We start from the raw sequence: 21,831 nt of genomic DNA on the forward strand, positions 1-21,831 counted from the left end.
TGCCATTTCCAAAAATAACCAGATAATGTATTCAACAATATACAGATGGCCCTCTAAAGTTATTGAGAGCAATACTGTCAGAGTGAAATGAGATTTAATTGTACAAAACTACAGTTGCCTTTGTGAGCATTGATATCGCCAGCCTCTTGTCATTTCCATTCACCCGCCCTCCCTCCCTTAGTGCTACAGGTGCCGCCTGGCTGGCATGTTGGATGGAGCAGTGGAACCAGAGCTCAGTGGCTGAGTTTATCCTCCTGGGCCTTGCAGAGGGGGTGCAGGCAGAAACTGCGCTTTTCGTTCTCTTCTTGGCCACTTACCTGGTGACCCTGGTGGGGAACTGCATGATGGTCATGCTGATCGCAACTGAGCCTCGCCTGCACACCCCCATGTACTTCTTCCTTCTCCATTTGTCTCTGCTGGACCTGTGCTACTCCTCAGTCACCGTCCCACAGATGTTGGCCCACCTTCTCTCCAGGCAGAAGGCTATGCCCTTCGCCCGATGTGCCTTTCAGATGTACATCTTCCTGGTTTTTGGCATGGCAGAGTGTGTGCTGTTGGGCATCATGGCCTATGACCGCTACGTGGCCATCTGCCACCCATTGCACTACACCTCCATCATGAGTTGGCGATTCTGCAGCTGGACGGCAGGGGCTGCCTGGGCTAGCGGCTTCATCAACTCCCTGATAGTCAATGCCTTCGCTTTGCGGCTGCCTTACCATGGCCAAAACCGTATCAACCAGTTCTTCTGTGAGGTGCCTGCTGTCATCAAGTTGGCGTCCGCTGACTACACAGAGGCAGAGGTGGTTGTGTTTGTCTTTGGCTCCCTCCTGCTCCTCCTGCCCTTCGTCCTCATCGCCGCCTCTTATGCCCGCATCGGGGTGGCCATTTTGCGGATACGTTCTGCTGAGGGCCGGCGCAGGGCTGCCTCAACCTGCGCCTCGCATCTTGTGGTGGTGAGCCTTTTCTATGGCACAGCTCTCTTTGCTTACATGAGGCCCAGTTCTGTCAGCTCAGCCACAGGCCAGGATAAGGCAGTGTCTGTTTTCTACACTGTGGTAACGCCCATGATGAATCCTCTCATCTACAGCCTTCGAAACAAGGAGGTGAAGGGTGCTTTGAAAAAACTATTGAGTAGGAAAATATTCTCACCCACAACATGACTCTCACTACAGGTTTCCATTTTCATGCCTCTCTTGCACCCACAAACACAAACTCTACTCTGAGTCAAAAGCCAAAGCCACTCTAGCAGTATCCTCTTATATAGCTTTAACATTTTATTGATAGGTTAGAGGAACTTGGGAAGTCTTCTTCAGATCTTTTCTGCTTAGGCTTTTACTAAAAGTGGGCTTAGAGTATTTTTGCTTGAGGAACGGCCCTGTTCTGTGTATGTCTATGGAGACACTTGGCCGAAGTTTACTAGCTGCTCCCTGTCTCTCAGCACCAGACCCTACTGATACGGGCTTTCTGTGCCATACCTCTTGCAAAACATCTGGCCAAGAAGGTCATGAGGAAAGAAGAAAGAGAATGAATAGTCAGAAATAAAGGGGGAGTCTCTAGTGCAGGCTTCTACATTTTTTGCTTGCTGGAATTGTGTCTGAATGGGTTATCACCTCCCGGGAGAGTGTGACCAAATGGCTAGTTTTGAAGAGGCAGAGGTGGGTTGGAATTATCTTGACAACCGTGTGGAGATATTCATCCTCTCACTAGTTCCAGTGTTGGTGGAGGTGTACTCGACTACACAATGACTGAAGGCCAAGCTTTCTAGAGGCCAAGCTGGAGGGGCAGAAACCAGGTGACCACCATTTTTGGTTACCAAAGCCAGCCAAAAACTATAGATCACTGCGCTTGAAACAATTTAAGCAAGTCATTTCAAGTTGCAATATTCTTCTCTAGGGCAGGCAAGGATAAAACAAATATACAACCCCATTGCTTAGCACATCACACGTCCCCTAAGTCTAAAAATGCACAAACTCTTTCAAAACCGACATGACATTAAAATGTGCTTGGAGATAAGCACAACATATTTTACTATGTTTGTGACAGAATTGGTGTTTTCAATGGGAAATAAGATTAAAATAATGTTATTGTTCTGCTATAACTGTGTGCCATTTTATAGGCTTTGATACATTATTCTTTTGCTGTTGACTTTTATGTCGTTTTCATGTTTCAAAGATGTGGATTTTTTTTCCAAAAAAATGATGCAGTTCTCACTATATGGATTGTACATCAGCTTTATACATTCCTCTGAAGAACCTGAAATGTGTGCAGCCTTAAATAAACTATTTGAAGTGCACCTTTGAGGTTTTCCATTCTCTTTGCTCCTGGCAGGTGAATGGATGAAGAAAGCATCTGCAGGGATTGTCTGACCATGAAAGCCCTTCTGGTCCTCACACACATTTATCTTTGTTTTATATCACCCCTTCTGGCATCAAATTCAGGTGGAGCGTGCTGATAAAAGTGGAGCTGAATAGGGTTATTGAGGAACAAGAAGGAAGTATCAATGTACTTGGGGAAACTCTGAGGTCTGCAGAAGTAATAGCTATATTTCTTTAAAAAAACACCTATGGGGACAAAAGAAACTAAACAAAAACACAGCCTAGTGACTGAGTATACTCAGTAGCCACATAATATTATAGGGGGGGGGGCGTGCAGAGAACAGCAGAAATCAGGAGAGTGGGGAGATAAGACAAGAGCACTCCTGGTTGGAGGTGAGGATACCATATAACACTTTGTTGCATGCCTCACATGTTTAGACTAGTATCAGTCTAGCAATCTAGCACCTGGGGATCTACAGGGGGGCTGCCAGGGATAGACAGACTGCATTTACACATCCCAAATGTGACTGAGTACAAGATACACAACAAATGCTACAGAGGTTTATGACATTTTGTAAATCAATATTTTTTTTGTATGCTGTTGCCTGAAAAAAAAAACCCTGCAACCAGACCTAAAGCTTGCTCCCATTAAACAACAAAAAAGGAACTTAAATAAAAGCATCACAAAGTCCCTCTCCCCAAGCCATGCCCCCTCTCCCCAACCAGCCCCTCTCCACTGCCCCTCCTCTCTGAGTGCTATTTGCTTGGCTTGAATGTCTATGCTCTGGATGGAGATCTCTCTCTTTCTCTCTTTCACATTTGCAAAGCTGGAATGTAGCTTACGGTCACATCCCTTGCACTGCCCAATTTTTTCCTCTGGCCTCACCCATCCTGGGACGTGGCCCCTGGAATGTGGCCCATTGGGGAATGTGGCGCTTGGGCTGAAAAGGTTCCCCCACCCATCACAAGCAAAGCGACACCAGCTGTGGCTATCGTAAAGACTTTGCCATGGTGGCGAAACCCAAAGCTTGGCTTAGGCAATTCACACTGCATTGAACCCGTTGAATACATTAAAACACAAAATACGTTTCATTGGTATAGAACATTCAGCCCTTATCTGCAAATGTTCTCTGCTAGAGACGAAGTGTACAAATTGCTTTAGAAACGCCATCCCAGCCATTCAGTGATTACGGCAAACAGCAGAGGCGAGGACAGCATTTCTGATGCATTCATTGCTACTGCGGCTCGCTTTCCTATGTGAATGTCCACCCCACATGACCTGATTTTGAAATGAATGGAGGGATACTTGCTTGCATTGCAGTTGTAGGCTGTTCGTATTAGAACACCCACAGAGTTTTGGGTCACATGCATTCAGTTTGAGAAGCACAGTTTTATGATGAAGAAGAGGAGGAGGAGGAGGAGTTTGGATTTGATATTCCACTTTATCACTACCTGAAGGAGTCTCAAAGTGGCTAACATTCTCCTTTCCCTTCCTCCCCCACAACAAACACTCTGTGAGGTGAATGGGGCTGAGAGACTTCAGAGAAGTGTGACTAGCCCAAGATCACCCAGCAGCTGCATGTGGAGGAACGGAGACGCGAACCCGGTTCACCAGATTATGAGTCTACCGCTCTTAACCACTACACCACACTGGCTCTGTGTCTGAAAACTGGAAGAATGGCATACATGACAGGCTGAGCCACCCAATTCCCTTTTTGAAAACTACCCTGAGTTTCTAATCCATGTGGTTGTAAGGGTGGGCAGGGTGCACAGAGAGATGATGGGATCACATAGTATGTGCTGTAGCTTCAGAAAGCAAAAATAGGTTTGTTCAGAGTTTCAGGACGTTTAGTTCCTGCATTACAGGGGTTGCACTCAGTGACCCTTGAGGTGCCTCCCAGCTCTATCAAAAGGTAAGATCTTTTTATTCTGAGGATCCCTCTACCACCACCCCCCAAATTGCTGCCAGTCATTTATTGGGTTCTTTTCCTTTAACTGTAGTAAATTCCAGATTATGCAAAACCCCAGATTTTGCAGTTGAATAAAGGAGCTAAATTAAGTACATTTGTATCCGTTAGTATTCCTGTTGTAAGCTGCCTTGGAGATCATTTGATTGAAAAAAGGTGCTGAGAATGTTAAAACGAATAAAGAGGTGGGGGAGATAATGAAGCACAGTTTTTGGAATGTGGAATTTTCTTAGGGTTAAAATAAAGACTTGTGTATAAATGAAGACTTTTGCAATGTGATCTTAACTGTCAGAATTAAGCAACCCTGCTTTCAATGGGATGTGCTCCCAAGTCATTCTGTTAAGGATTATAGCCAAAGGCAACACACACAGAGACACACATCTGGGAATAAGCCCAACAGAACTTACTATTTGCAAATAAACACATATGATGTCAGACTGCCATCCATAAAAGCTGAAACGGCAACTGTTCTTTCCGCGGAAGCCATGCTACTCCCATGACCTGTCAACACACACACAAAAAGGACACCATGGCTTGCTGCTCTAGTATGAGCTGCAGTGTCTGCACCAGGGAACCTGTGGACATCCAGATGTTGGTGTCCACAGCTTCCACCACCCCTGACCACTGGCCAGACTAGCTGGGGCAAATGGCAGTTGAAGTCTACAGGTTAGCCACCCCTCATCTCCATGGGCATGACAAATAATGAGATGTCACCACTAGGTTCTCCCTTGGCACACTGTATCATTTGGGGGACCTTTCCCCAAACCTCTAGACTGGAGTTCTCACAGGGGTAAGAATTAACAGATAGAAATCAGAAAGAATATGAGATGAGCTATTTAATAGGCATGGTTCTCCCCCTCCTGCCTTCCAATACTAGATTTATAGTGTGTGGGGAAAGTATGTATAAACAATGACATCAAGTAGTCTCTTCTGGCTTTCACTCCATCAGATTGGCTCAGGCCAGTGCATCATCTGCTGCAGAATAACAGATGCTTCAAAGGAAACACAGCACAGCGGTGCATTGCCTCATTTCTTGTTAACACTCATGTCCTAAAAGTTTGCCCTCTCTAGGGCCATCTGGGATGACAGGCATGGCCATCTTAGCAACTAGCCTTGCTCCAGAACAGGGGTAGCCAATGTGGAGACTTCCAGATGTTGGCCTCCAACTCCCAGAAAGCCAGCCAGCCTGGCCAATGGTCGGCTCCCACCATTGCTGCAGTCCAACATCATCACTTGGAAGGCACCACATTGACTACTACTTCCCTACTGGGGAATATCTACACTGTTGTCATTTTCAAGATCTATCCGTGCTACCACACTTTGCCTTTTTCTGCAACCCATATTTTGGGTATAGCCATGACTTGCCAGGGGAGCTCCCTGCTACACATCCACGAGTGCTTTCGTCTGGAAAATATAGAGAGTAGTGCCCAAACGGCTCCACCAGCACTTTGGCATAAACTATAAGGCCTATATAACAGGTTATATTAAATTAAATTATATTGAATTAAATAATGAGTGGGTTTGCTTCATGGTTAAAAATAGACTATCAAGGCATCCTCATGCTGTGCTCACCCTTCTCACTCTTACTGCTTTGACAGAGTGGGAGGGGTTTAAATATGCACATGCACACATCTTGCTTAGAACCAGAATGCAGCATGTTCCCCTAATTAACCTTTGGTCTACAGCTGTCTGCCGAATAGTATGGACATGATAGATGATAGATAGATGATAGAGATAGATGGATAGATAGATAGATGATAGATAGATAGATGATAGATAGATAGATAGATAGATAGATAGATAGATAGATGATAGATAGATATAGATAGATAGATGATAGATAGATATAGATAGATAGATAGATAGATAGATAGATAGATAGATAGATAGATAATAGATAGATGATAGATAGATGATAGATAGATGATAGATGATAGATGATAGATGATAGATGATAGATGATAGATGATAGATGATAGATGATAGATAGATAGATAGATAGATAGATAGATGATAGATAGATGATAGATAGATAGATTAGATAGATAGATAGATAGATAGATAGATAGATAGATAGATGATAGATGATAGATGATAGATAGATAGATAGATAGATAGATAATAGATAGATAGCTGATAGATAGATAGATAGATAGATAGATAGATAGATGATAGATATAACAGAAAAACACCATGTTTAGACATCTCTCCATGCACAAAATTCTGGGGAAAGTTTGTTTGTTTGCCTACAGCAATTTCCTTAAGTAAGCAACCTTGCTGCTCAGGTTGCAAGAGAATTCAATAGCCAGCAAGCAAGGGGGTGAACAGACTAGCACAAGGTCACTGGCCAAGAGCTGAGGGAGAGGGTTATTAGAGTTGTAAGGCTACTCTCCATGTTGCTAGGACCTCGGACAGCAGCTAAGATCACCACTCTCAACAGCTAAGCAACTTTAACATCAGCTATGGTACTCCTATCTCTGATTACCTGGTAGGGCTCTTCTTTATAAACCAGCTTTGGAACTAGTTTGCCTGGTACACATCCCATCTAATTTTATTATTTGTCGCCAAGAACCAAAAATCCAGTATAAGCCGTAGTTATGCCAAGTCATCAGCAAAATAAGGATGATAAGACTAGCCTCCCTTAAAGACCTGTTGTGGAGATGACTGAGATGAATAAATGTGAAGTGTGTGGACCACTTTCTAAGCATAAATAGGCTCCCTTCCCATGTGTGACGTTCTGGAGCTTACTTGTTGGTCCAGGTCCAGAGAAGGTAGCATATAGTTTTGTGCTTGAGGAAGAAAGCCCAAAAGGTGCTCTACATATTAGCAAAATATAATTACTTAAATAACTGCCAATGTGATGTCCTTGAAATGATGACCCAGCTGCTACTACCTGAAGCAGGTTGCCTTAGTTTAATACAGGGGTGGTCCAAAATGTGGCCCTCCAGATGTTGTTGGATGCCAGTTCTCATTATCCTTGACCACTGGCCAGGCTGGCTGGGGCTGGTGGAAGCCTGTGTCCTACAACATCAGAAGGGCACTAGGTTTCCCTATCCCTGGTCTAATAGAAGGACCATCCTTGTAAGTAGCCAAGATCAGAAGAACTTCTCCTGGGTGGATGTTATCTTGTGAGGAGGAGACTTTGGAGATACATGGCAAAGTTTGGCATCTTTGTCCTACCTGCCATGTGATGGCTGCTGTCACACAGTCACCTGGCACAAACTCCTAGGCTATTCATGCAAGGCCAAGAAATGCTGTCCTTACAACAGGGCTGTTGAATCTTCCAAAATGTAGAGTTGCTTCTTTTGTTTACTTCACTTTTGCCTGAAGCAAAAAGTATAAACCCCAGTTGGCAAGGTTTACCAGTCAGATAATAATTACCTGCTCATGGGATTGCTTGGCACCAGGAAGTTAGAATGCAAAATGAAGTTTCCTTAATGATCTCACTCTGAGAACTTTTTCAGGCGTCTCAAAGGATGTTATTAAAAAGTGCATGGGAGTTTACCAGGTGAAACTGTTTTCAGAGTTTATCAAACTTAGTCCTAACAAGAGAGGCGTATGCAAAAACCCCTAAAGGCATCTTAAAGCAAAGAGGTACAACCACTTAACGGATAAAATAGAAATGTTTGTCTCAAAAAAAAAAAAAAAAAGGAAAAGAAAACCCCTCTGCAGAGTTCAGCTTCACTGTTCATTGTTCTTATGAACAATCACATTAATAATTTCCCCATTTACATTCCAAAAAAGTACAAAAGTTGGTCTTTGTGTAGTAACAACAACAACAACAACAACAACAACAACACATTCAAAATGCACTAGGTACAAACTTACAATTTTAGAGCATGATTTCAAGGGGAATGTTAAGCATGTGCTTAAATCAGCCCACACTGAAATCAGTGGAACTTTAGTGCTTTCTGGAAGTTACTCTCAATCAAGACAGAAGCAAAGGAAATTGAAAAGGAAAAGGAAGAAGGTTTTTCTTCTTGGCTTTCTCTTGGCAAGTCATCAAAATGTCCTGCAGTTAGAACATCAATCCTTGACATACAGAAGAATGCATCAAGTAAACACTGGTTATTTCCAAAAAAAGAAAAAATGGAAGCAAATAAGAGGGGGGAACCCTCTGTCACATTGTTTAGCAATATTCTTCACAATGTGCCATGGGGATATTATTTAATTCTGCAAATGTTGTAGGAGTAGTCGGACTGTGAATGTCTGTCAGGTGATGCATCAAGTCCCCAGTTGTGCTGTGGATGGTGTTGATGTACATTGTCCAAGCCTTTTCTGGATCGGAAGACTTGGATTTAGCCTTTAAACTTCTCTCCAGTTTTTTCTGTTTATACTTAAATTCCAGAATAGTTTTTGTGTATCTGTTCATTGTGGTCACTGAGGAAGCCATACAGCAGGCAAATGAGCCCCAGGCAAGACTGTCAAGAAAACAACAAGATCATGAATAAAATGGCAGTGCTCCCACCACTGGTTTGTAAAGCCCCAATGTTAACCACAACCCACACCTATAGTTTCTTGAGAAATGTTCTGTTTTGATATGCTTTCACTCAAACCAGCCTCTATCTGATTTGAAAACACATAAGCCATGTGAAGACTTCCATGCCCCCACTCCATCTGCTGCTGTGGACAGTCAGTAGGCAACTTGTGTGTGCAATGACATGCAAATGGAAACACAGAGAAAAAACAACCTTCCCGTGTTTGAAGCTGGTAATGTGTACATGCCCATACACACTCGCACACCTTGTTTGCTTTTAAAAGTGCTTTTGCACTACACACACGTAGCTGCGTAACTGTTTTTGTGCAGCCTGTAGGCTGAAAATGGAGCTTCCATTTAAAAACATCACCACCAGTGCACAACTTGTTGCTGGGTATGGTGAGCACTTTCAAAAGAGCAGACACAGGAAGCTGCCTTATACTGAGTCAGCACACTGGGTCTATCTAGGCCAGCTCAGTACGGTGGACACTGACTGGCAGCAGCTCTCCATGGTTTCAGCCCTGACCTACCTGAAAATGCCGAAGATCGAACCTGAGACCTTCTGCATGCAAAGCAGATGCTCTACCACTGAGCCACAGCCCTTTCCCAAGGACCATGCAAAAGCACTGCATTAATTATGCTTTTGTAGTTAATACTTTCTAGTCCACCCATCAACATTTCAATGTGAAAGACATGCTTCTGAGAAGGGAGGCTGAACCTGCAACCCTGTCCACAGACACCTCTACCCTTCCATAGTGTCAGCCTTTTTAATGCCGTTTCCTTTGCTGCCATTTCTATCATTTAGAGCTTCTTTCTAATCCACTGCAGGATCCCACCTAATCAGAGAACACACAATGGATGTGGCTATTTTCTGCTACATAGCCAATCAGAATGCAAGCTGAACTAAGGGCAATGCTTTCTGCGCTGGTCACATGGGTGATTCCCAACCAGTTATATTACTGGCTGCGCTCTTCCTCTAAAGTGACTGCACAGGCAAATACTCACACTGGCCCAAGGTACTTTGGGATACCATTGGAAGTTTGAAACCTCCCCAGGCCTGTGGCAAACTCTATTGTGTGCTGCCTCTTTACAAACTGGAGAAGATTTCACAGGCTCTCTCATCTGGAGGACCGCAGTGGTCGTTTTCTTCTGTGCTTCCCTGGTCACTAACGCCTCATTGACTAAGCAGAAAGGGAACCATAGGTGTCTGAAGTAGGAAACTGACTAGACAGTTTCTTCATGATACTTGGCTCTTTCTACATAACTACTTCTGTTAGCTGGTTCCATATTTATTTGGTACTTGAAAAGCAAATGTGTGGAGGCCCTTTTCTTTTCTCTTTTGCACAACTAGCCCCCAATTTAACCAAACAATCAGAATGATTGGCGGGTCATGTTCATCCATTTGTTGTTATGTTTTCCCCCACTGCCCCTCCACAAGCTTACCAGTAGGACCAGCCATAATCCCAGGTCTGTGGGCGCCAGTCCTCTGGACCAAGATTGACGGTCATTTGAAATACAGTTGTATACATCATGTGAGCCACCATTCCCAGGAGACCTGAAATATTTCACAAAGCTTTGTTAGCAGGAACCTCTTTTTAATTCACGTTTGCAGATCCATCAGGTTGATTTCCTGCCCTCCCCTCCCAAAGCAGCCCAAAGGAGCAAACAGTTAAAAAACACACACCATGCAATAAAAATAAAACAAATACAGTTAAGAACATCTAAAAACATTTTTAAAACTCAAATGTATACCCAGGCTTGTAGAAGCACTAGGTGAAATTCCGGGGGCGGCGGGGGGGGCGGGGCGGGGGGGGGGAGAGGTTGACAGAACATCTCAAAGGCAGTAATCTCTTCAGCTGCTCAATACCAAATGAATTCTGTTGTCATTAGATAGAGATTTGTGACAAATAATGTTGAGGCTTCACCTTTTCTCCAGACCTTAAGCCTGTCTGCCTGAAAAGGCTTAGCTCCTGATGGTTCATACTTGACTGAATAAGGAAGATAAAGATAAAGCCCCTCTCATACGGAAGCAGGTGAGGGGCACACAACTAATCCACCCAACTGGATTTATTTGGTATGAGGCCATTGCACAAACTGAAGGACACCATGAGAAGTGGACCGTAAGGATTGCAGAATTCAAGCCCAAAGTTGCAGCTGCTGCTTGGGGCATATTCCAGGAAGTGACACAGTTAGATGTCTTAGATACTTAGTGACATACTTAGATTTTGACACAGGCAGCTGCCTCACATCATGTCAACTGTTCACCCATTTAGCCTAGTTTTGTCTCCTCTGACTGGCAGCAGCTCTCCAAGGTCTCAGGTGTATCTGCCTACTTCATCATTAACTTTTAGGAAGAACCTAAAAACATTCTTGTTTACTCTGGCTGAAAGATCTGTCTCCTAGCATCCCTGAAATTATTAGCTGTGACATTCAGTGATTGTTACTTAGAAGTTCTAAACCGATCTTTAGAGGGTTGTTTTTGAACTGTTTTTAAGAGTTTTGGTTGTATACTGTTGTTGATGTTTTCAATGATAGAGGTGGGCTCCTTCAGGAGGAAGACTGCTTATATAAATTTAATAAGTAATAATAAAATACCTGCCAGGACGGTGAAGATTGCAGCAAACGCATTGAGCTTCAGCCCATCTAGCATGCTGATGGAATAGCAAATTTCAATCAACATTAGAGCGACGCCCATCAGAAGCAAAGCAATGTAGAGGAGCTCTGCTGCAATGGAGAGCCACAGGACCCCTGAAACAACAAAGGTCAGCAGCTCTGAGAATCCTAGATGCCCCAAGACCCTCCCCCTTATTCTGTATCCATTAAGCTGTCAATATATGCACATAAAGTTAAAACAGTTGCGGCCCTGCCCTTTACTGTGGCTTCAACTGATTTTTACTGGAGCTGGTTATCACTGAGTTTTCACAGATGGTGCAGGAGAAGTTCATCTTGAATCCTTAAACCCCAGTCCATAGGAATGTGCCAGGATATGTGCAATGGAACAGAGCAACTTACTCCAGTACAGTTACAGCTGCATTATGAGCATAGTGGGGCTGAGTATGTCAGATCCTCTATTTGCATCCCAACCTACCTTAAGCAGGAAGTCTAGCTGCAAACAACTAATCAACAGTTTGTATTGTTTATAGCCAATGACCATCACAATACAGTATGAGCACAAATCACTTCCAGTTGCACGCACACTCCTGGTTACTCTTCATCCAGGGTGCTCTCACTACCACCTTGGGAATCATGTGACATTAGCCACAATTCGTATCTATCTTGTAGTTTCTTATGAAATGCTGTGTTTTGATGAGTTTCCCCCCAAAACAAGTTTCAATCTGAATAGAGAAAAAGAAGGACCTAGCTGCACTTTACCTAGCTGGTAATGTGTACACAGCCTCAGTCTCCTGAGCTGTACGCTAACTTGAGGAAGTCTATGGGGAGCAGCCAGGTCCATCCCCTATCCCCCACTGTAGATTTCCTTAGCCAAGTGAGCCAGAAGAAAGAATTTCAACAGGTGTAGTTTGCCATGCCAGCTCCTCTCGCTGAAATCCCCATGCCTACAAAATTTGGCTACTTTAAACTCAGCCTGGAGACACAACTTCTTGTCCAAGACAGAGGCTGCTTACACAGTCCCTGCTTAAAATAGAGTGGGGTTGCTCTTTTTCTCACTTCGGATTGAAGCTGGTTTGGAGAAAAACAGATCCAAACATAGCATTTCCTAAGAAACGACAGGATAGGCACAGGATAAACAAGGATTGCGGCTAATGTTGTGTGTCTATCTCTTTCAAAACCAGCAGTGGGAGCGTACTGGACACAGAGAAGACAGGAGCATGCACACAGCTAGAGTCATTTTCCAGAAGGATGAATGGAAGCAAAAGGTGCTAGCTTTCCCAAAACTATTCCCCACCACTCTGCGGAGGATGCCACCATTTCCTAAACCTTTTCAAGCACCTTGGGCTTCAGCTTCTAAACTGAGTTCGGGTTTCTTTGGGAATTATCCAAGGTAATATGCACTAGAGCTAGAATAAATAATCCCACCACAAATACGCGCATATACCAAATTTGGCAAACATTCAGAATACGTGGATTTGAGCCACTGTTTGTCCCATAGAAACGGGGATATATTTATTCTAGGGTTGTGTTTCCCATGACTCAGAACACCGAACATAAAGATAGAAAGAGCAGAAACTTGAATTAGTGACAGCATATAATTACCTCGATCCGCCGGGGGTGTCAGGCTGATAAAACTTCTACATTTCTCACCTATAAGGCATATAAAATGTACACTTTCAAATTATAGTTTGGAAGGGGAAAAAAACCTGAGCATCTCATCAGCCAGCTTAGCCTTCCCACCTTCCCAAGGCTTATAGGAACACAGCCTCCCACAAGCAACAAGAAGGGAGCTGTAAGCAGATGGTAGGGGAAGCCAGCGCGCTGAGCTAAAATGCTGCAGTGTTATTTGGAATGCAACCCCCCGGGGGGGGGGGATTAAAAGAACAGGCATCCCACTTTGTGCCTATAAAACAAAGCAGAGGCAGGGCTGCTTCTTGCATGATATTTTTGTATTTGTGCATGCTCCACAAGCTGTGCCTTCAAGGAAAATAGGAAGCTGCCAGACCATTGGTCTATCCAGCTCTTGCAGAGGCTCTCAGGGGTTTCAAACAGGAGGAATTCCCTACCTGGAGATGCTGGGGATTGAACCTGGGACCTTGATGCATGCAAAGCAGATGCTCTGCCACTGAGCCATGGCCTATCTCCACCTTTTTCTCCTCATTTTCACCACTTGTCCCTTTAAAATGCACACTCAGCCACTCCATCACTGTTCACATGTATCTTAAAAAGAGATGAGCAGTTTGTATACTTTGAATTATAGGATCATACAGCTATAGAGTTGGGAGGGACAATGAGAGTTACCTGGCCCAATCCATTGCAATGCAGGAAGCTTCTGCCCAATGTGGTGCTCAAACCCACAAACCTAAGACTAAGGGTTTCCTACACTACCAGCTGAGCCACATCTCTTGCACTGTTCAAATACTGGGGGAGTCCATATGAAATCCAACAGTTTTCAAATTCTCAGTCTAGCTGATCACCTCCCAGTCTATGAAAGCGCAACACAAGTTATACACACAAACTTCAGGAGCACTATTAATGGGCAACATTTGCAGAACTTTTTTATCCACCCTAAATGTTCTTATAAATGCCATTGGACCTGACTTCAAGTGATTCCCAAATATTATTTTTCACCACTAACACTTCACTTTATTCCAATCCAAAATTTCTAGTTTTGTCTCTGACTACTATCCTAGATCCCCAATACCCCCTACCAAACCTGACTGCCAGAGGCAAGTTCCGCTTCCTTCTACACCCCTTCCTTCTCTTCTAACTTCAGAGCCAGGCTGTTGCCAAATCTTGCTGTATTTCCCACCAGAATTTCTGAGTTCTGATTTCCCCTCCCGCTAAAACTCCGGCCCATGTGTCAGTCATATTTTGCCCATTTATCCCTCTGAGGAGTTCTCTCTTGGTGGCCATCTCTATGATTGTGTCATTGCACTGGCCCAGTTTGTGCAGCTAGTTACCCACGTAGGTGGATGCTGGAAATGGAACAGTGTGGGTAGAGTACCATGTGACAAATTATTCGTGCAAGTGGCACGCCAGACAATTTGGGCAATTCTAATCCTTCCGAATTCAACTCCACCACTACACATGGCTCTGAACATTTGCCCCCTCCCACCCCATCACTGTCACTGTTAATGCTTAGGCAGTAAGCTTCTCAGGGCACCTTGACTTCTAGCATCATGTGAAACATCTTCTAATTTGAAGGTGTTGTATAAATGCAGCCAAACTTAAGTCTAGCTGCAAGCCCAGGAAAGAAACAAAAAGCACTTACTTGAAGAAGTACCTATAATTATGTGAGGTCATATCCACACCATCCATTTAAAGCACTCTCGTTCCACTTTAACATAATAATCATGGGAACTGTAGTTTGTGAAGGGTGTTTGGAATTGTGGCTCTGGGAGGGGTAAACTACATTTCTGAGGATTGTTTGGGGGAAGCTTTCCCTGCCAGTCGCAGAAGCAGAAAGTTGTTTGGAATTGGCCTGAGTTCTTAAATAGAATTCACTGGAAGCAGAGCTGGTGACAAAGGTCAGCAAAGGTGGGGATCTGCTAGGATCCATGTGCCACCCAAAATGGTTGCCAAAGCACAGATAAGTTTCAGTGCAAAACACTGAGAAATAGAGGGCAACTCTAAAGCTATGCATACCTGTACACAGAGAACAGTGCTACTTAAAACCAGCGACAGAAGTTTATAATAGCACAAATCAGACTAAAAACAAAGGTGGGGGAGAGGACTACACATTTTTGCCAACCCTAGTAATGTTGGCAAATATTGGTAATGTGCATTGGGTTGAGATATCTCTGCCCTGTCTCCACCCACTGGTGTGTACATGGAGCAAGAGGTTTCAATACACATCAAACTATGCCACTATATATAGCAGCATGCAGTTCAATCTGAAACACAGTGAGAGAGAAAGCAGCCTCACTGTGTTTTAAGCCAGCAACGCATATATGACTTTAAGCATACATGACTTAATTCTTGGCTGGTAGGAGTGGCTGAATTGGTTCTGGCAACTTCCACATTCACCTCAGGTAGGGGGAGTGGCTCTGTGGATAAAAATAAAGAAATTGTTCTACATTTCCTGATCTTTGCTGTTGAGGCTGAATGGTCAGCCACTTCATTTTGCGTGTGTTATTTTTAAGTGTGCACGTACTCAGCAGCACAGCTGTGAATAAAGCTGTGTGGATTGTTTGGTTTTAAATTTTCTGCAAAAAGCACATCCACATTATATGTGCACAGCTGTCCATAACATTGGCTCTACTAAACAAAAGCAAAACAAAAAAGATCCCCTTGAATTTCCATTATTTTTACAAGGGACCACTCCTCTGAAACATCATTAAATCACAGATCACGTCTATGGCTACAGATTGCACTGCAAAATTCACAGATCATACTGTAAAAATCATGGATCTTGTGCTTCCCAGCATTGCCATGGCACAGAAACATGGGTCTTAAGCATGGACCCTCATACTTTTTAGGCAGAATGCTACTGAAAACGCCATCAACTTACACATCAGATCCAAACCCACTCACGGAACAATAAAAACCATGTTTCCATCATCAGGCGAAAACATGTATCTGAACCACAGGTATCCTATGAAAAAGATAGTGTGAATTCAAGAGGGTCTATTGTTGCTCAGCTGAATCCAACTCTTATCCCACAGCTTTGCTGTAATATCCAAGGTAGAGTTAATCATTGTTTCTCTCCCCAACCCATTTCTCCTTTGAAGGTAATAATGTTTTGTCCAGGCTTCCCAGTTGACCTCCATTCTCTCTTTCATTCCCCTCCCCACTAAAACTACTAGGAGAAGGTAAAAGCATGTGGACTCTCAGAAGAAAGCCCCATCGACTTCAGTTGGGATTTCTCTTGGGTACTGAATTGCAAACTAAGAGTGTCATGGGGGACACTTATTTAACAACAACTATTAATTTATATTAAGGGAGAATGAGGCAAGAGGATGGTGCCAAGGAAGAAAACAGGAATTATAGAATTGTAGCATTGGAAGGGGACCAGAAGAATCATTTAACATAGGAATATTTTGCCCAGTGACTTTGGGATAAAGAGTCTCATGCTCTACTGAATGAGCCATCTTCTGTTTGAATCATGACAATGGGGATTTCAATGGAGAGGGGGGTGTCTTTGACTTTCTTGTTGGTTTGGGGTAGAAGACTGGTGAATGCTTTCCTGGGTGCTTCTCTGTGATGCACGACCCTTTTGGTAGGAATGAGAGTTCACTGATGGACACAAGCAGCCCTGTTCAGCAAATTGGCTGGTCTTACTCTTGAGAGTCCCATGGATCAAACCTATCCTTTCTTAAGGAAATCAGCCCTGAGTGCTCACTGGAAGGACAGATCTTGAAGCTGAGGCTCCAATACTTTGGCCACCTCATGAGAAGAGAAGACTCCCTGGAAAAGACCCTGATGTTGGGAAAGATGGAGGGCACAAGGAGAAGGGGATGACAGAGGAGGAGATGGTTGGATAGTGTTCTCGAAGCCACCAGCATGAGTTTGACCAAACTGCGGGAGGCAGTGGAAGACAGAAGTGCCTGGCATACTCTGGTCCATGGGATCACGAAGAGTTGGACATGACTAAATGACTAAACAACAACAAACACACAGTCCAGTCTCCTTGGGGAGCACACATTGTGCTTTGGTTATTTCCCCATATAGGAAGATGAAAGAGAGGCTCGGGAAAGCATAACAACCCACAAAATGCTATGCACAGGTAATCTGGGAGGAAGAGGGAGAGAGAAGGGTTTGTCTCTTGAACAGCCCATTTGATCTAAAACCACCAGCCACTCCTCATACACTCTAAACACAGGTGTGCAACACAGAATCTCAAAATAAACACAGCAGGTGTTTCTTTATTGTCCTGTGAACACAGAAGGGCCCTGCTGGATCTGGCCAAAGCTCCAACTAGCCCAGCACCCTGTCTTCACAACAGCCAACCAGATTCCTATGGGAAGCCCGCTTGCAAAACTTGATAACAGCACAGTGATGCCTTGGAAATTAAAGGTGCTTCAGTGTGGATGTACGGGAGATAATCCTTCACTTTTCCTCTCTGCATCTTCCTCTTGATAGAGAGATGCTGCTCTCCCCCCCCCCCACTCCCCTCCCCTGCTTCTTTCTGAAGCCTCAATTTGGTTTCTGGAGTAGCTGTCAAGAGCTGCTGTTCTCTTCATCATTTCAAGCAAATTAAACAAAAAACAAGATTACACTGGTGGTGTTTCTGAAGATGAATGTCATTGTACAAATGCCATCTCGACAGATGTCTAAGGGGGATTGATGGCATGCACAGGGTGCTTACTATCGCTTCTCTGCAACAAATCAAGTTATTGTCCCACAGGAAAGAATCTGTTCTCCCACAGGAAAGGTGTCATCATGAGAACAAGGAAACTGAGTGGACTTCCTGTGGCTGGAGGAAGTGCTATTAAAAAAATGGCACACAACTAACAAATATGTTAGCTTTTACCATTAGACTTCAAAAAACAAGCTTCCTGTAAATAGTCTTCCTCCTCCTTTTCTTTTGGAAATAAGGGATATCACTCAAATTTATACAACCTTACCCCTAGAAGTTTGGACATCTTACCACAAATCAACTTTGCCTCTCGCTCAGGAAAAATGATTACAGCAACCAGGTGAGGGGGTCATTTTTAGGGGAGAATTAGGGTTAAACACCCCCTACTAGTCTAGGTCTCTGAAACATCCCCCCTGCAGTTGAGAAGAAAAAACATGGGGTTGGAAATCCCACATTGCACTTGTAAAGTTTAATTCCACCCTAGGACAATATGCAGTTCTGGTGAAATGCTCCTTCTAGTAATGTTTTGGTGAGGTATGTGGAGTTTAAAGAGGCAATTTTTCATCAAGACAGACTTAGTTGGATCAGCAGTTATATTTACATAGGAAAAAAATAACTAGGAGTAATATATCTTCCCACTCTGTTGCAAACTTTTGATTTCCTAACGCAGCCAAGAAGCCACGATGCCGATCCTTTGCTGCTGTACCAGCACTGATTTTCCACACTGAAACTCTTCTGAGTAAGTAAAACGTTTTCTCCTTCATCTGTGTCATGTCTTAAGACTCCCTTTTGCTCCAGAATACTGCTAACTACAAGTGTGTGCGTGTTAATGAGTTTACCATTATTTATCACAGAATTATTTATTACTACTTCTTTTAAAAACCTATTTCCACTGATTTTTTTTTAAAAAGCAAGCAGAGTTAATGCCACATGAGTTCTGCTTAACTATTTCTCCTGCACACTTTAAATATCGTGTTCCTCCTACTATTGGCTCCAAATACCTCGGTCTGTGTTATATTGTTGGGGTAACCTTTCCTTTATGAGCCAGTGCTGGGCGTGGGGGACAGACGGTGTGTGTGTGGGGGGTCATCCCTCATCCCACCCCATCGGAATTGGAGGGGAATTGTGATAAGCGAGCTTAAGACAGAAATGTGGAATGACGGGGGGGGGGGGGGGATAACAACTCAACAAAGAATGCCATACCACTACAACGGATCGTCTCCTCCCTATTAACCCACAAAGAAGCCTTTGACGATTGCACTTCATTAGTAGCCATTTCTTTTAAAGCAAACTGTGCTTCAGAAGCAACATAGCTTGTTTGCGCTCCGATACCCAGGAACGCGTAAGCTCTTGCTCCCGTTTTACAGATGGGAAAAGTGAGGCTCAAAGTGACTTGCCGGTGGCCGCGCGGGATGTCATTGAAAGACCCCCATTCCCCATCCCCGGCGCAGCCCCGCCTCGGAAAGGAGCCTCCGCTCCCTTAAGACACACCAGACGGTCCTCCTCTCCAGCTGCCCCCCCCCCCGGCTCACCACTAGTCCCTGCTGCCCCGACGGGGAGGCCGCCACTCACCGTCTCCGAGGAGCAGCTCCTCGCAAGAGTACCAGATGCCGGCGTGAAACTTCCGGTCGACGAACTTGTCGTCCCCGGTCTCCCAGATGTACTGGACCACGTTGCTGTCGTTGGGGCCCCCGGAGGTGTTGAAGCGGATGCAGTGGGTGCCCCCTCGGAGCTCGCTGCACATGGGCTTGGCCACTTTGCGGGTCCCTTCGCACCAGTAGCTGCTGCTGAAGGCGGTGATGGAGAAGGTGAGCGACAGGCAGCTGAGCGAGAGCGCCGCCGAGGCTCGCTGCCGCCGGTCCACCCCCATCGCGCTGAGGACTGCCGCCTTGCCGAGGCTGCATCCAACGACGCCGAGCGAGGACAGGATAGGGCGCACGGGGAGAGGCACCCTCGGGCTGCCGCCGCGCGCCTCTTGGCTAAGCCCCTGCTGGTGGAAAAAAATCCCCGCTCTCAAATCGCCGGTTCCCCCCGCAGCATCCAGCCAGTCACCAGGCTGCCGCTGGCCGTTTCTGAAGGTGAGGCGAGCAGGTGGGCAGAGCTGCCAAGACGCCTCCTTCCCGCCCCCTCCCTCAGCGCAGGATGGGAGCCGGAGATGAACAGGGCTGAGCTCAGCACGAGGAGACTCTCCAAGAATGCCTCTGAGCATACAGAGTGCATTTCTTTCCCTGCGGAGCAATGGGAACCCAGCCACCCTCCCCCCCCCAAAAAAAAAAGCACGGGGGGGGGGATGGAATAAGGAGACAGAGCGCCAGGTGAAAAGCTGCAAAAAGGCGTCAGCCCCAGAAGTGATCACTTTTATCAAGTCACGCGCCACAGCGCTGGAAAGCTGAGACCTAAAACCACACAGAGGCAGGGATCAGGCTTGGGAAAGGTGAAGAAGGAAATGCGGGCAAGGGGAGCAAAGAATGAAAACACACACACTTCTCTTACTTAGGAATTAGATTAAGTGCAAAGTAAACACAGGAGGACTTGCTTTCCTGACTATCTTGGGAAAGGTGCCAATGCTTTGTTTGGAAAGTCAAGTTTCGCACCATCTGCACAAGTCCTGGTAGTGCTGCACACCTTGGAGCCCAGGGAAGTAGCATGGGAAAGAGCCAGTGTGATGTAGGAGTTAGGGTGTGGGACATCCAGTGCACATTTAAAGCCTGCGGTTTCACTCAAAGAATCCAGGGAGCTGTAGTTTGTTAAGGTTACTAGGAAGTGTAGCTCTGTGAGGGGGGAACTACAGTTCCCAGGTGAGGGGGAGCCATGTAATTTCAGTGTGCACTGGATGTCCTTTTTAAATGTATGGTGTGGATCTGCCCTCAGTTAAGCCTTGCTGCACAATTTCTGAGAAGCGAGCCCCATTGAATTTCATGGACTGTACCTCTTGAGTAAATACACATAAAATTGCGCAGTCAGAGCACTTGGATTTTAGAACTACTGGAGGAGATGGTGCTTCCATTTGATTAAACCCTCAAACATCAGTTTAAGATTGTGGGCCAAGTTAATTATTGCAGGCTTTCCAATAACATTTCTATTCCCCTTTTATAAAGCCGGAGCTGAGAGACACTGATTTGTTCAAGGTCACCGCAAGTAATGGATGATCAGGGATTCTTCATAACAGATTCATTTCCTTGGGATTTTTGTTTAATCCCCTTTTCCTTCTGCACTTATCCATTTAGTGTAAGTATTACATCACAGCTTGAACAAACCAAACACTGTTTTTCTCCCTGATCCAGTAGTAATGTACAGTGCCCATGTTTTCGCCGTGGCATTATATTTTTAAACATGATGTTTTCTAGTTATATACGGCCTAAACTTGGAGGTGGTGTGGGAGTGAGTACAGGCACTGGAGAAAACAAAAACCTGCTGTAATTTGCAAGTGAGGCAAACATTAGGAAGACTCCAAAAGAAAAGGGGGAAAGGAGCTCAGATTAAATGCCAAGTCAATAAACTTTTCTTTGCTTTTCTTTTTTGCTGTTTTAGCTAATTTAGGCACTGTGGTGTGTTGAACTTTGGTTTAGCCTCCACATACTTCCTTTAGTAACTTAGTTGATTTGGGGGCAGTGACTAGATCTCCCTGAATTGACCTCTTTGGCCACAAAGTGTCTGTGTACTTTTTGTGTCAAATGGAAGGGATGGGGCAGTAAAATCTGACTCCCTCCCAATCTGACCTTTCTACTCTGGGATGCGTTTCGCCATTTCCCCCCAAGCAAGGCCAGTTCTCCACATTAGGCAAAATGAGGCAACTGCCTCAGGCATCAAATGCGGGTGATGGTGGTGCTGCCATTAAGGTGTTGGAGAACAGGGTTGTGTATGCTAAACAGCCTATCCTTTCCTCCACTAACTTAATCAGCTGTCCTCCTGGCAAAGGAGAATGTCCCATTCCCAGTGCTCAAGTAAGATTCAACGCTCATGCCAATCAATTTCTGTGTGTGGAACTGAGGGAGGGGCATGTTTGTCCTTTGCCTCAAGCAGCAAAATATCTTGGGCCTGCCCCTAGATCACTTCACTTTCATTATCGGAGTGGGGCTAAGGGGAAATGGCTGTTCGGTGATTTTGCTCCCCTCTCCATGTGCTCCATTTGACATTAAAGGTCAGCCCTCCGACCTC

The 21,831-nt window shown here is 44.8% G+C and overlaps 3 protein-coding genes across 3 annotated transcripts in view; 2 read left to right on the forward strand and 1 right to left on the reverse strand.

The window, feature by feature from the left end:
* The first annotated feature begins 206 nt into the window (after positions 1–206).
* On the forward strand, positions 207–1,203 carry LOC114590690 (olfactory receptor 2D2-like). The gene has a single exon (XM_028717076.2). The coding sequence runs from the start codon at positions 213–215 to the stop codon at positions 1,158–1,160; it is 948 nt and encodes a 315-aa protein (XP_028572909.2). The 5' UTR covers positions 207–212; the 3' UTR covers positions 1,161–1,203.
* Positions 1,204–7,794: 6,591 nt separating this feature from the next.
* On the reverse strand, positions 7,795–19,838 carry GSG1L2 (GSG1 like 2). Its single transcript, XM_028717080.2, has 5 exons — positions 19,246–19,838; positions 12,975–13,022; positions 11,355–11,507; positions 10,203–10,314; positions 7,795–8,703 (listed from the first exon to the last, which is right to left on the reverse strand). Exons 1-5 carry the CDS (start codon positions 19,541–19,543, stop codon positions 8,412–8,414), a joined length of 903 nt encoding a protein of 300 aa, XP_028572913.2. The 5' UTR covers positions 19,544–19,838; the 3' UTR covers positions 7,795–8,411.
* The window catches only part of GLP2R (glucagon like peptide 2 receptor), a 36,216-nt gene continuing 32,720 nt past the window's right edge, over positions 18,336–21,831 (forward strand). The window contains exon 1 of the mRNA XM_028717079.2: positions 18,336–18,412. The gene's annotated coding sequence lies outside the window, so the exon portion shown is untranslated. The remainder of the gene's footprint in view (positions 18,413–21,831) is intronic.

Source organism: Podarcis muralis, chromosome 2, assembly GCF_964188315.1.
Source record: "Podarcis muralis chromosome 2, rPodMur119.hap1.1, whole genome shotgun sequence".
Taxonomy (NCBI): domain Eukaryota; kingdom Metazoa; phylum Chordata; class Lepidosauria; order Squamata; family Lacertidae; genus Podarcis; species Podarcis muralis.